This window comes from Lagopus muta, chromosome 26 (genome assembly GCF_023343835.1).
Source record: "Lagopus muta isolate bLagMut1 chromosome 26, bLagMut1 primary, whole genome shotgun sequence".
NCBI classification, from domain to species: Eukaryota; Metazoa; Chordata; class Aves; order Galliformes; family Phasianidae; genus Lagopus; species Lagopus muta.
Genome location: NC_064458.1, coordinates 4,792,936 through 4,807,628, shown reverse-complemented (window position 1 = coordinate 4,807,628; position 14,693 = coordinate 4,792,936). Strand labels below are relative to the sequence as shown.

At 49.1% G+C, this 14,693-nt stretch overlaps 1 protein-coding gene across 1 annotated transcript; it reads right to left on the bottom strand.

The window, feature by feature from the left end:
* Positions 1 to 3,896: 3,896 nt before the first annotated feature.
* On the bottom strand, positions 3,897 to 10,810 carry LOC125684801 (coiled-coil domain-containing protein 81-like). The gene is made up of 8 exons (XM_048927241.1): positions 10,696 to 10,810; positions 10,423 to 10,607; positions 9,458 to 9,611; positions 8,997 to 9,253; positions 5,681 to 5,766; positions 4,900 to 4,991; positions 4,295 to 4,400; positions 3,897 to 4,011 (listed from the first exon to the last, which is right to left on the bottom strand). The coding sequence occupies exons 1-8, from the start codon at positions 10,808 to 10,810 to the stop codon at positions 3,897 to 3,899; spliced, it is 1,110 nt and encodes a 369-aa protein (XP_048783198.1).
* Between the last annotated feature and the right edge of the window lie 3,883 nt (positions 10,811 to 14,693).

Here is a 14,693-nt window from a genome sequence, read left to right as displayed (position 1 = left end):
CAGCTGTTCTCTTCAGACAGATGTAGCTCTTCAGATGGACGTAGATCTTCTCTTGAGATTCAGCTCTTGTCTTCAGATAGATTCAGCTCTTCTTGTCAGATAGAAGTAGCTCTTCTCTTCAGACAGATGTAGCTCTTAAGATTGATGTAGCTCTTCTCTTCAGGTAGATGTAGGTATTCCCTTCAGGTAAATGTAGCTCTTCTCTTCAGACACATGTAGCTCTCCTCAGATAGATACTGCTGTTCTGTTCAGATAGTTATAGATCTTCGCTTCAGACAAACGTAGCTCTTCTCTTCAGACAGATGTAGCTCTTCTCTTCAGATAGATGTAGCTCTTCTCTTCAGATAGATGTAGCTCATGTCATCAGATAAATTCAGCTCTTCTCGTCAGATAGATGTAGCTCTTCTCGTCAGATAGATGTAGCTCTTCTTGTCAGATAGATATAGATCTTTTCTTCTGGCAAATGTAGATGGAGCTCTTCAGAGATATGCAGCTCTTCTGACCCATGTAACTCTTGAGATAGATGTAGCTATTCACTTCAAGTAGATGTAGGTATTCTCTTCAGATAAATGTAGCTCTTGTCTTCAGACAGATGTAGCTCTTCAGATAGACGTAGCTCTTCTCTTGAGATTCAGCTCTTGTCTTCAGATAGATTCAGCTCTTCTTGTCAGATAGAAGTAGCTCTTCTCTTCAGACAGATGTAGCTCTTCAGATTGATGTAGCTCTTCTCTTCAGGTAGATGTAGGTATTCCCTTCAGGTAAATGTAGCTCTTCTCTTGAGATACATGTAGCTCTTCTCAGATAGATATGGCTGTTCTGTTCCGATAGATGTAGATCTTCTCTTCAGACAAACGTAGCTCTTCTCGTCAGATAGATATAGCTCTTCTCTTGAGATAGATTTAGCTCTTGTCTTCAGATAGATTCAGCTCCTCTCTTCAGACAGATGTAGCTCTTTAGATGGGTTTAGCTCTTCTCTTCAGATAGATGTAGCTCTTCTCTTGAGATAGATTTAGCTCTTCTCTTCAGATAGATTCATCTCTTCTCTTCAGACAGATGTAGCTCTTCAGACTGATGTAGCTCTTCTCTTCAGACAGATGTAGCTCTTCTCTTGAGATAGATTTAGCTCTTGTCTTCAGATAGATTCAGCTCTTCTCTTCAGACAGATGTAGCTCTTCAGATGGATGTAGCTCTTCTCTTCAGATAGATGTAGCTCTTCTCTTGAGATAGATCCAGCTCTTGTCTTCAGATAGATTCAGCTCTTCTCTTCAGATAGATGTTGCTCTTCCCTTCTGACAGATGTAGCTCTTCACATGCATGCAGCTCTTCTATTCATGTTGTTGCAGCGCTTCTTTTCAGACAGATGTAGCTCTTCTGATACATGTAGCTCTTTAGATTGTTGCTGATCTTCTCTTCAAATTGATGTAGCTCTTCTCTTCAGGTAGATGTAGGTATTCCCTTCAGGAAAATGTAGCTCTTCTCTTGAGATATATTTAGCTCTTCTCTTCAGATAGATTCATCTCTTCTCTTCAGACTGATGTAGCTCTTCAGACTGATGTAGCTCTTCTCTTCAGATAGATGTAGCTCTTCTCTTGAGATAGATTTAGCTCTTGTCTTCAGACAGATGTAGGTCTTCTCTTCAGACAGATGTAGCTCTTTAGATGGGTGTAGCTCTTCTCTTCAGATAGATGTAGCTCTTCTCTTGAGATAGATTTTGCTCTTCTCTTCAGATAGATGTAGGTCTTCTCTTCAGACAGATGTAGCTCTTGAGATGGGTGTAGCTCTTCTCTTCAGATAGATGTAGCTATTCCCTTGAGATAGATTCAGCTCTTGTCTTCAGATTGATGTAGCTCTTCTTTTCAGACAGATGTAGCTCTTCTCTTCAGATAGATGTAGCTCTTCAGATGGATATAGCTCATCTCACTCATCTCATCTGATAGATGTAGCTCTTCTCTTGAGATTCAGCTCTTGTCTTCAGATAGATTCAGCTCTTCTTGTCACATAGAAGTAGCTCTTCTCTTCAGACAGATGTAGCTCTTCAGATGGATGTAGCTCTTTTCTTGAGATTCAGCTCTTGTCTTCAGATAGATTCAGCTCTTCTTGTCAGATAGAAGTAGCTCTTCTCTTCAGACAGATGTAGCTCTTCAGATTGATGTAGCTCTTCTCTTCAGGTAGATGTAGGTATTCCCTTCACGTAAATGTAGCTCTTCTCTTGAGATACATGTAGCTCTTCTCCTCAGATAGATATGGCTGTTCTGTTCCGATAGATGTAGATCTTCTCTTCAGACAAACGTAGCTCTTCTCTTCAGACAAACGTAGCTCTTCTCTTGAGATAGATTTAGCTCTTGTCTTCAGATTGATTCAGCTCTTCTCTTCAGACAGATGTAGCTCTTCAGATGGATGTAGCTCTTTTCTTGAGATTCAGCTCTTGTCTTCAGATAGATTCAGCTCTTATTGTCAGATAGAAGTAGCTCTTCTCTTCAGACAGATGTAGCTGTTCAGATTGATGTAGCTCTTCTCTTCAGGTAGATGTAGGTTTTCCCTTCAGGTAAATGTAGCTCTTCTCTTGAGACACATGTAGCTCTTCTCAGATAGATATGGCTGTTCTGTTCAGATAGTTGTAGATCTTCGCTTCAGACAAACGTAGCTCTTCTCTTCAGACAGATGTAGCTCTTCTCTTGAGATAGATTCTGCTCTTGTCATCAGATAAATTCAGCTCTTCTCGTCAGATAGATGTAGCTCTTCTCTTCAGATAGATGTAGCTCTTCTTGTCAGATAGATATAGATCTTTTCTTCTGGCAAACGTAGATGGAGCTCTTCAGAGATATGCAGCTCTTCTGACCCATGTAACTCCTGAGTTAGATGTAGCTATTCACTTCAAGTAGATGTAGGTATTCTCTTCAGATAAATGTAGCTCTTGTCTTCAGACAGATGTAGCTCTTCAGATAGACGTAGCTCTTCTCTTGAGATTCAGCTCTTGTCTTCAGATAGATTCAGCTCTTCTTGTCAGATAGAAGTAGCTCTTCTCTTCAGACAGATGTAGCTCTTCAGATTGATGTAGCTCTTCTCTTCAGGTAGATGTAGGTATTCCCTTCACGTAAATGTAGCTCTTCTCTTGAGATACATGTAGCTCTTCTCAGATAGATATGGCTGTTCTGTTCCGATAGATGTAGATCTTCTCTTCAGACAAACGTAGCTCTTCTCTTCAGACAGATGTAGCTCTTCTCTTCAGATAGATGTAGCTCTTCAGATGGATGTAGCTCTTCTCTTCAGATAGATATAGCTCTTCTCTTGAGATAGATTTAGCTCTTGTCTTCAGATAGATTCAGCTCCTCTCTTCAGACAGATGTAGCTCTTTAGATGGGTTTAGCTCTTCTCTTCAGATAGATGTAGCTCTTCTCTTGAGATAGATTTAGCTCTTCTCTTCAGATAGATTCATCTCTTCTCTTCAGACAGATGTAGCTCTTCAGACTGATGTAGCTCTTCTCTTCAGATAGATGTAGCTCTTCTCTTGAGATAGATTTAGCTCTTGTCTTCAGATAGATTCAGCTCTTCTCTTCAGACAGATGTAGCTCTTCAGATAGATGTAGCTCTTCTCTTGAGATAGATCCAGCTCTTCTCTTCAGATAGATGTTGCTCTTCCCTTCTGACAGATGTAGCTCTTCACATGCATGCAGCTCTTCTATTCATGTTGTTGCAGCGCTTCTTTTCAGACAGATGTAGCTCTTCTGATACATGTAGCTCTTTAGATTGTTGCTGATCTTCTCTTCAAATTGATGTAGCTCTTCTCTTGAGATAGATTCAGCTCTTGTCTTCAGATAGATTCAGCTCTTCTCTTCAGATAGATGTAGATCTTCTCTGCCGACTCTGCCGTGTTGTTCTTCGTTGTCACTTGGAGGTCACGCTCTCTCTGCTGGATCCACCTCTGATGCTTTGCTTTTGATCGAGCATTTTCTCTTCTCTTCTTGAGGCTCTTTTTTGGCAGAAAATGCCCCTGGGATCGCTGGCAGCTGACTGAAAGGACAGAGTGGGAGAGGTCTGCCTGAGTGGGTGATGGCTTTGGGGCCGTATCCTGCAACCCCGGACCAGGACCCTTGGTTGCAACGCAGCTTTCTCCACACATAGCTCTCAGGTTGTGCGGTTGCTTTCCTGAGGGCTGGACAGGGGCCAGCCCTGTGAATTGGGGGCTCCCAGGAGCACCATCCCACCCCTCATGTGCTGTGTTCACGTGCAATGGGCTCTTGTCAGGTTGGGAAAACACCCTGTGCAGATCCCAACCCTGAGCCTGCAGTCTCACCTTGCCTTCCTCTTGTCCTCACTTGTTCCCCCCTCAGACTGTGTTGTATCCACTGGAATGGTGAGGTGGATCCAGCTGGTGAGGGGTGGCAGTGCAGGAAATTCCTCTGGAATTGAGAAGGAGAGATCTCGTCAGAGGAGACTGACCATGGATCTACCGGCCCGGTGACAAGTAGGGTGCTCAGGCCTGTCCCAAAGCACCCGAGAGGGCTGCTCTGCTCCCCTCACAGATGCAGAGACCGTGGGCCGTCTGTGCCTCATGCCCAGCTCCTTCTCTCTGTGGTGCAGCTGTGTTTTGGGACTGCATTAATGGGAAAGAGGAGCTAGGTGGTGCCTGGGAGGTGACAGTCTCTTTTGGGGGCTCATTTCCTGGGGAAAGGACAGGGCTGAGGACCCCCCAGTGCTCTTGCCGGGATGGGAGCACTTGTGGGAATTTCACCCAGCATCTTAGATTTGATGAGGACGATGTGCGGTCAGGAGGAGAGGCAGAGCTGAGCTGGTGCAAATGGTTTCACAAGTCAGGACCTTTGGGTGATGGTGGGCTGGGGATTTTCCCATCACGTGTTGGTTGTGTGTGGCATGGAGAGGGACTGGCAGCTGCTTTACCTTTCTTGCCCCGGCCAAGACGTAGCAAAAGCCTTTTTGAGGCCCTGCAGGGTTTCCCTGGCGGTGGTTTGGGTGCAAACTCCCGTTTAAACCTGTACAAAAGGAGAAGACATGGTGTGACCCAGGGCTCCAGCTGCCCTTTCTGCTGGCTGGGATCACCTGCTCACAGGCAGATTCTCCCATCACCTAGAGGCCATAATTCCCCAGTATCGACTGCGCCCCGATACCAAGGACTGTCTTGGGAAACGGGGTCACCCAGGCCACGGAGGGATGAAAATGTCACCTAAATTCCTTCATCTCTCCCATCAGATCTGCCTCACAGAAATGTCTGCAATCCAGGAAGCATTTCCTGGAGGTGACTTGCTGAAATGTCTGCCTCCGGAGAGAAGGCCAAGCCTTCCCTCAGTTCCCTAAGCAATTGATCTGCGACCTAAGCACCAGGGCGAGCCCGGCACGCTGACTCTAAGAAAGCATGGAGTGTGGAGCAGGGTGGAGTCCTGTGGCCAAATTCCATGACCGCCCTGCAAGGATGGGGCCTTGATGATACTATTGGAACAGATAAACTATCCTGCTTTCTTGGCCCACCCCGAGCCAAGGCTTTCCACCTTACATGTTTTCAAATAAACTTTGCAGGACAAAGGTATATTTGACTTGAGAGGCTCAAGCTCCACCTGATAGTAAGAAATTGCATAAAATGGCATGAGAGAGGAGGAATATGGGGGGGTGGAAGGATGCCATACACATGTGGGGAAGCAGGGGCCGCAGCCACAAACATACTCACCTGGGAAAGACGATGACTTGGCCTGAGGAGGTCAGGGAGGCAACAGCTGCCACCCGGGGCACCAGCATGTCCAGCAGCCAGGGGACCTGCAGGGGAGGAACGGGGAGAATGTGGGATGACCTTGTCATGGCTGAGGCACTGGGGACACGAGGAGCCCAAGGCAGGGAGTGCTGGCAGCAGCACAGCACTTAGAATCATAGAATCATAGAATCATAGAATCACTAAGGTTGGAAAAGACCTAAAAGATCACCCAGTCCAACCGTTCACCTATTCCCAATAGCTCCTACTAAACCATGTCCCTCAACGCAACATCCAGTCTTTCCTTGAACACCCCCAGGGTCGGTGACTCCACCACCTCCCTGGGCAGTCCATTCCAGTGCCTGACCACCCTTTCTGAAAAGTAATACTTCCTCATGTCCAGCCTGAATTTCCCCTGGCGTAGCTTGAAAAGTTGCACTTGCACAGCCCGAGCAGGTGGCCAGGTCCTGGTGGGCCATGTGCAGGCAGCTCTGGGCTCGTGGGGCTGCCCAGGTGTGAGAATCCTTCTTTGTTTCTTCTTTTGGCTCAAAGCTTGCTTCCTGAGGTTTTTCTTGTGATAAGACTCTGAGTGACTTGTCAAGGAGGCAAGTGATGGGTGCTAACTGTGTGACAATGGATATCGCTTTGGGAACATTTGCAAGCCCCTTCCCCCAGAGCTGCTTGCTCTGTAGAAGAGCGGAAGAGAGCGCTCAGCAGTGTTCACTGGCGGAAGATCTGGCCTGTGGCCAAACCACTCCAGCTTGCTATGGGAGGCTGGGGGATGATATCATTGTATCCTGCGAAGGCAAGATGCAAGTTGGTGCCTCCCTGCTTCCTCTTATCTGCTGGCAAGGCCAGAAAGATAAGAACAAAGGAGCTTCCTGCTGAGATCCCAGAGCCAGAAGCTGCCACCACAGGGAGAACTAACTCAACCACCTTGGATTTGAGCTGTCACTCCAAGGAGAGCTGACTCAACCACTTTGGGTTTGAGCTGTCACTCCAAGGAGAGCTGACTCAGCCCCTTTGAAGCATTGAAAAAGGGCCATCATCACCATGGTCGTGGTCATCGTCGTCAACAGAACAACTCTGCCTGACGACCCACTGCTACTGAAGATCAAAGACTGAACTATGAACCACGCTGGATCCATGGTGGTGATTATCTCCCTCTTGCTGCCTATAATGACCCCTTGCTTCTTCTTTTCTATCTTTTCTATCACCTTCCTTCCCTTCCCCATTACTCTAATTCATAATAGTGTCCGTCCTCCCCTTCCCCATTTCCCTAATTAAGATTTGTAATAAACTGGTCGGACCAACATTTGAACCGTTGCTTCTTAATCTCACGCCGGGTATAGAGATAATAAAAGAACCTCCTCTCCCTCCTATAAATTGGAGCGAGACATTTATTTAATGGTGTAGTCGTTGCAGGATACCCGCAGTGGGAGTGTTGTCCTTCCAGATCTAGTTTGAAACTTTTTTTTCCTGGAGTTGCAAGGAGCGATAGTTTTGAAAATTTAGACGTGAGTCCTTCTCCAGGAAGACCGCTCCATATTCTGAAACTTTACCTTTTATGTGTGTACCTCTCGGGGACGTATTTTGACTATTTGCATTTTGATTAATACGTGTGTGCCTCCTCGGGAAGACTTCTCTGGTTATTTGGTAACCAAGATGAGTGGTGCGGTTGATACAGTGGAAGGAAGGGATGCCATTCAGAGGGACCTCGACATGCTGGAAAGCTGGGCTCAGGTGAACCTAATGAGGTTCAACATGGCAAAGTGCAAGGTTTTGCATTTGGGCCAGAGGAACCCCAGGCACCTGTACAGGCTGGGAGGAGCGGTCCTCGAGAGCAGCTCGGCAGAGAAGGACCTGGGGGTCCTGATGGATGAGAGACTGAACATGAGCCAGCAGTGTGCTCTGGCAGCTCGAAAGGCAAATGGGATCCTGGGCTCCATCAGGAGAGGGGTGGTCAGCAGGGACAGGGAGGTGATTGTCCCTCTCTACTTGGCTCTTGTGAGGCCCCATCTGGAGTACTGTGTCCAGGTGTGGAGCCCTCAGTACAAGAAAGACATAGAGATTTTGGAAAGGGTCCAGAGGAGGGCTACTAAGATGATCAGGGGGCTGGAGCACCTCCCCTATGAGGACAGGCTGAGGGAGTTGGGCTTGTTCAGCCTGGAGAAGAGAAGGCTGCGGGGTGACCTCATTGCAGCCTATCAATACCTGAAGGGAACCTACACCCAGGAGGGGAGTAAACTCTTCAAAAGGGCTGACAATAGCAGGACTAGAGGAAATGGATCCAAGTGGAGGGAGGGAAGATTTAGATTGGATGTTAGGGGGAAGTTCTCTACAAGGAGAGTGGTTAGGCCCTGGAATGGGCTGCCCAGGGAGGTTGTGGATGCCCCGTCCTTGGACGTGTTCAAGGCCAGGTTGGACGCGGTCCTGGGCAACCTGATCTAAATGTGTATGTTTGGGGGCCCTGCTAGGCAGGGGGGTTGGAACTACATGATCCTTGAGGTCCCTTCCAACCTGGGTGATTCTGTGATTCTGTGATTCTGTGAAGTGTGAAACTTGAACCTTTTTTTGTTGTTGTTGTTGTGTGTGTGTGCGTCTGCATGCACGCGCCTCTTGGGGAAGTGAGGAAGTGATATTTTGTTACTTAAACGTGTGTGCCTCTCCAAGAAATTTTATTTACTCTATTGAAACCTAGAAAGTGTTGCTTTAGCGTCACATTTTTTGTGCTCCCCCAAAGAAAGGGAGGAGTGATTGGAGCATTTGCATTTGTTCAGGTGTGGTGTATCTCCCTGGGAGGAGCGGTAAGGAGTAACTGAGCTTTTGAATACGTGTACCTCCTCCTCCCTTAGTATAGGTCTTTCATTGTATTAAGAAATGAGTAACAGTATTGCCAGTATGAAAAGTGAAGATGTGTTATTTGACCTTTTAGAAAAGCATGGTGCTCGTCCCTCTTTATCAGGGGTGGACTGGGCACGCCAAAATTGGCATAATTTGCAGAGTGTTTCGGACCGCATTAGTGTCTTACAGAATGAGGCTCATACACGAGCTGGAAAAGGAAAGTCGTTTATTTGTGCCGTACTCGGGGCTGCTTTAAAAGCTGCTGTGGAGTTCTGAAATGAAAAGCATTCGGCAGAACTCCAAACCATAGAAGCACTACAGGAATCGGTTAGAGTTACACAAGAATTGGTAAAAACTTCATAATCTCACTCTGGGTATATAGATAATAAAAGAACCTCCTCTCCCTCCTATAAATTGGAGTGAGACACCAGGACACAGAGAAACCAAAGCTCACCTTGAAAACAACTTTTTCTAGGTTCTCCTTCCCACTGATCCTCTCCAGGAAGTCATAGTAGAACTTCATGTGAACTCCTGTTCCCTCAATGAGGAGCACTCCTATGTCCTTCAGGACAAAGGCGACGTTCTCCCCCTTCCTGAGGCAGTGGGAGATGAGCGATGTTGTGCCAAATATGCAGGCCTTCCCAGTCTGCCGGCTCACAGATGCAGCTGTGGCCATCTCAGAGAATCTGAGGGCCTCCAGCTCCTTGTGGCCTGGAAAATCACACAGCAGAGGATGTCATGCAGCAGCCGTTCCGTGGGTGCTTCCCAAGTGCTGCTTATTGCAGTCACCACCCAGGACAGCCTCGTATTGGGACGGGCTCCATGGAGGGAGGGTGAGGTTTGCTTTTGAGAACGGAGGCGATGGCTCCCTTTGTCCCATCTGTACAGCAAGAAAGGGTTTAAGCCTCCTCCTACCTGGCAGGTAATCCTTGTTATCCGTGAAGTTACGGATGCCCGCAAGGTTCCTGGCTAGGTGAAATGCAGGCCACTGGATAACCATGGTTCCATCCTTGGCTTCGATCCGCTCGGAGGCAAGGCTGAAGGAACCAAAGGTTGGAATTCGGACTCCCTGCACATAGAAGAGAAGGGAAAGTGTTAAGGTTGGAGGAAGAGCTGAAGCACAGACGGTGCTTTGGGTCCTGCCGTGCCCTCTCCCACTGTTCAGAAGCTCAGGCAGGGCTGTGGGAGAGCTTTGGGAAGGAGCTGCCCGGTCCTCTCCCTCCCTTTGCCCTCCAAAAACACAACCCAGCAGTCAGGGCAGCAGCAACCTCATGGAATCCAGAGGCTTCCAGAGTTCATGATCAGCCTCAATATACATGCTGTAGTCATATTCAGATGAGTCTGCTCTCTGCCAGATGCTTGTTCAGGATGCGGGACCCACAGCCATGTTCTGGCTTTATACCCCCCCCGGGTGCCCGTGTCACAAATGTCATCATGGTGACATGGTGACAGCATGGCCGGTGCTGCCTGCTGCCCATCGTGACGCCAGCACAGCAGCCTGCTGCCTGCCCTGACATGGCAGGAGCCCAGCTCTGCCCCTTGGTGCCTGGCACTCCCCAGACCTGGAGCCCTCGTGTGCCAGCGGCACCGCGCCAGAAGTGTTGCTGGCAGCCCCTTGGGCAGGCTCCAAAAACGCAACCCAGCAGTCAGGGCAGCAGCAGCCTCATGGAATCCAGAGGCTTCCAGAGTTCGTGATCAGCCCCAACATACATGCTGTAGTCATACCATGCATGCGGGAGGCCCACTGGTACCTGACAGGCATTTTGGGGGGGGTGAATATCCTGCTTTCTGCAGGGGGGGAGAGTCATTGAGTTCTGTGTCCCAAGGCGAGGGGTTCCCACCCCTCCAAGCAGACAAATGGGAAGAAGGCGCTGACCCACCTTGCGCAGCAGGAGCTGCTCTTGGACGTAGTCGGCCACCGCATCCCAGACAGCAACTCGCTCTGCAAGGCAAAGGAAAAGCAGGTCACGCTCTGCTTCTGCCACTTCTCCTACTGGCTTAGGGCAGGAGGGAGGTGGCAGATGGAAAATGTCGTTGCCGTCCCCAGCCCCACACGGAGGCAGCCCTGAGGTGGTCCCCATGCTGGCTCTTGCCCGCTCAGTGCCAGGACTCGCTGGCAGCTCTGCTCCCCTGCCAGCTGTGGACCCACGTACCTCTGGCGGTGACCTCTGGCATTCTGTAGCCCCGCGGTGTGGCGGGGCCATCTTCCCAGAATTTTATCTTGGTCTGCTTGGCACAAGCACGATGCTCCACATTGGCAACAGCCATGCCGAAGCTCATCCTTCAGGTGCGTCTGCTCTCTGCCAGATGCTCCTTCAGGATGTGGGACCCACCACCGCGCATCACCTTCACACCCCTCCCGGGTGCCCGTGTCACAAACGTCACCATGGTGACACGGTGACAGCTTGGCCGGTGCTGCCTGCTGCCCATTGTGACGTCAGCACAGCAGCCTGCTGCCCACCCTGACAGCCCAGTTCTGCCCCTTGGTGCCTGGCACTCCCCAGACCTGGAGCCCTCGTGTGCTGGCGGCCCCTCGGGCAGGCTGGCCCCACTGTCAGATGCTGAGTCTGACTGCTGATTCCCCTGTGCTGGCCTGAACTCCTTAGCCCTAAACTGCAGGCATTTGGCTGATCTGGAGCTCGGTGGCTGCAGGCTCGTTTGCTCCCTTTGGGCACTGAGGGCAGGCTGGCCTTTGAGCTCCATGAAGACCACCAGGTGGGTTTTGCTGCCCTTACTCAGCCCAGGTCTGGTGCTTGGCCTTGGGTTCCATGTTAGTTTGGCTGGATGCTTTTCAGGCAGAAGACAGCCCTGGAACACCCGTGCCCTCTTAGAGATGGCCAGCCTAATGCCTGAAGAGGGTGGGAGAGAGAACCAGCATTTCCAGGGAGCTTGGCAGCAGACCTCTGTTCTCTGTTTTCCTTCTAAAGTTTCCTTCTAAAATTTCCTTCAATTTCTCTAAGAGCAAGAGGAAGGAAATTTCATTTCAAAGAGCATTTCAAAGGAAATGTGGTACCCTGAAAACCAGTTTGGATGTGGGACTAGTTTTTAGTCACAATACAGTTTAGAAGAAAAAAATGCAAACACCTCTATTGAATGCTAAATTGCAGTTATTCTACATGGAGCCTGTGTGTCAGGGAGCCTGAGCCTTCCCACCAGTGCTGCGTTCCATGGCAGCAGTGGGGCAATCTGACAAACTGGCACCTGGCATGGAAGTGTGTGCAAAAGTGTGTGAGCAAAGGTGTGGAACTGAGCTCCTTCATGTAGAAAAAATGGCACCCACATGACCTTCATGATGTCTATGGAGACAAAACAGCAGGTGTCAGCTTTGGCATCACATAGTAGCAGCATGAAGTATACTGTGAAGAGCTGCAACCTTGTAATAAAGAACAAATAGCAAGGATTGCAGCCTTTCAAGACCTAAAGAGAGCCTACAAACAGGAGGGGCATTAACTCTTTGAAAGGGAAGATAACTGAAGGACTGAAATTTGACAGTTAGAACTATTTTCTCCTGGCCAATGAATTTCTTCTGATCACAGAAAACATTTACTCTCTTCATAAGTGAGTTTGGGAGGTTATCTCAGTGAATGCTTTTAGCATAACAACATGAAAGTTAATCATTAAAGTGTCATGGTTTTATGACACGGCTAAACAGCTGTCTTGCCTTCAGCTTTAGAATAAGGCCTTTGGTTTTGGACGCTCACCCTCTCATTTATTTGGTTTATTAGGGAGAAGCAGGCAGCTCAGCACCACGCAGCCATTCAGTCACTCTCCACATGAGATGGGGAGCAGAGTCCAAATTAAAGGTGTAAAAACCAGTGGGCTGAGATAGAGTTCAATATGAGAGAAAAGACAGATAATTAATAGTAAGAAAAACAACCACGGTAATCATCATCATGCTAAAAGAATAAGAATGATGAAAGAATAATATCTGGAACGAGAGATGCCATTGCTCACATCTGCTGAATGCCCAGCCAGTTCATGAGCCCCGTTCTATTGCTCAGCCTGGTGCCAGATGCTATGGAATATTGCTTTGGCCACTCTGGGTCGGCTGTCCTGGTTCTGTCTCCTCCCAGCTCCTCGTGCCTCCCCAGCTCCTCACTGGCAAGGCAGTCTGAAAAGCTGAAAACTCCTTGGCTGAGTGGAAGAACTGCCCAGCAACAGCCAAAGCATCGACATCATTCTCATACAGAATCCAAAGGACAATACCATGCCTGCTCATAGGAAGAAAATTAACTCTATCCTCAGCAAAACCAGGACACCCTGATATTTGCCCCAAAGGGATGCAGCATGGCTTCCAGCAGTCAATGCTGTTAATTACTTTTCTTAAGCAGGAAAGTCCTTCCTCTCGGTGAGGAGCTGGTCCATCCCTGGAGACCAGATGCATTTTGGGGCAGTTCTTTCCTTTGTCTCTTCTCCTTTCAAGCACTTGAGTCCATGCAGGCCAGAGTCCCTGATGGCTGCAGTCAGAAAGCTCTCCGCATGCCTGATACCAACATTTCCTTTTGAAGATCCTGGCAAGAAACAGCCAGGGGAAGGGGAAGCCTGTCAGTGCCTTTTGACCAGCCTGCCAGGGCCAGAGCCCCTTTGGCTAGCTTGCAGGGGTCTGGAAACGCAGAGCTCCATGGGCCAGCTGGCCGGCCACCTTTCACCTGGCAGTGCTCCCCTGAATGGCCAGCCAGCTTTTGGCCTGGCCCAATTGGCTTGTAAGGGTTCCCCAGCCAGTCAGCCAGCTTGACCAAAGATTTGAGATCTCCCTCAAAGGCTGAGTGCAGCCGGTCCATGCAGTCCCAAGGCAGACCGTCTAGGCTGCCACATCAGGCTTGTGGATCACTAAACCTCTCAGGCAGACGACTAAGAAGATCAGGCCTGGCAAGTCCGTCTGTCCGTCCATCTGGCTGTCCGTCTGTCTGTCCATCCATCCATCTCCCCCCCTCTCCCCTAACCAGCCTGTTTAGGCCTGGCAGGGCTAAACCAGACCGACTGGTCTTTTATGTCCATTAGACCTTGTTCTGCTGTGGAGAACAGGTGGAAGCAATTCACTTGTCTGGCAAAGGAGTGGAGCCTGGTTCCAGCCCTCCCTGACCTCATTTAAGGGCTGGCTGCCCCCTCTGAGGGTTCTCTGCATGGAGGTGTGTTTTTTTTTTTGTGTTCTGTGTGCCTTGATCTTCAAGAATGGCTTAAGCAGTTTGGTCTTTGTTTTTGGGATTGAGTTCTTTACCTTTTGGGGGTAACTGGAAACTGTGTCTGCTGTTGCCTTTGTAACCTATTGCCATTTTGGGTTAAGGGTTCTGCTTTAGACTTTGTGGGCTGGGTCTAACGAGGCCCCTGAGGGTCTCTGGCTTTGAGCATCAGTCAGTGGCAGTTGTTAGTTGTAGAGTGATCTGAGTGTGTGTGTGAATGGTGGTACTTAGAGCTGTGTGAACTCCTTGGCGAGGCCAAGCAGTGTGGAGGTCCTTCTACCCCTACTTGTGCAAGTCAGGAGTGAAGTATGTTTCTCAGTTTCTGCAGCTGAGAGCTTTTTGTTTGCTTGTGCAGCTTTGCTGTGAGCGATGCAGAGCTGTCAGGCAGACTTGGGTTCATTTGCCACTCTCAGCAGCAATGAGACCAGTAATACCTTCTTTAAGTGCACTGAGAAATTACTTAGGTCTGGCAATAGAAATACTGCGTTGGAGGGATTGTTGGTGGCTGTGAGCTGACAGTACAAGCCTCGTATCGGCAACTGTTTTCTGTGGCATGGATTAATTGCAGCTCATTTTAGTGGAGGAGCCTGGGATTTGATTGAATCGTATTGTGAAAGGGGGGGGGGGGGGGAAGGGAAAGGGTTCTTTTGATCGCTGAGGCTTGCTGCTTCGGAGCTGCCCTAGGCAGAGCTGAGGCAGCTGATCGTGGGGTGCACAGGGGATTCGCTCGGTTTTCCCTCATCCAGGGATTCCCGAGGCGTCGGAGCAGCCCGGTACCTCTCTCGAGAGCGGCTCTCCTACTCCTCGCAATACTAATGAAGAACTAGGGGGTGTGGGACTGGGTCGAAACCACTGTAACTCTCTCTCAAAAGGGCAAGGTAATATCCACTGCACAGTGGTGGAGCCTCTGCCCTGTTGCTGCCGAGCAGAGCAAAGCAGTTTGAGAGCGAAGGATGGGTGGAAACAGATAC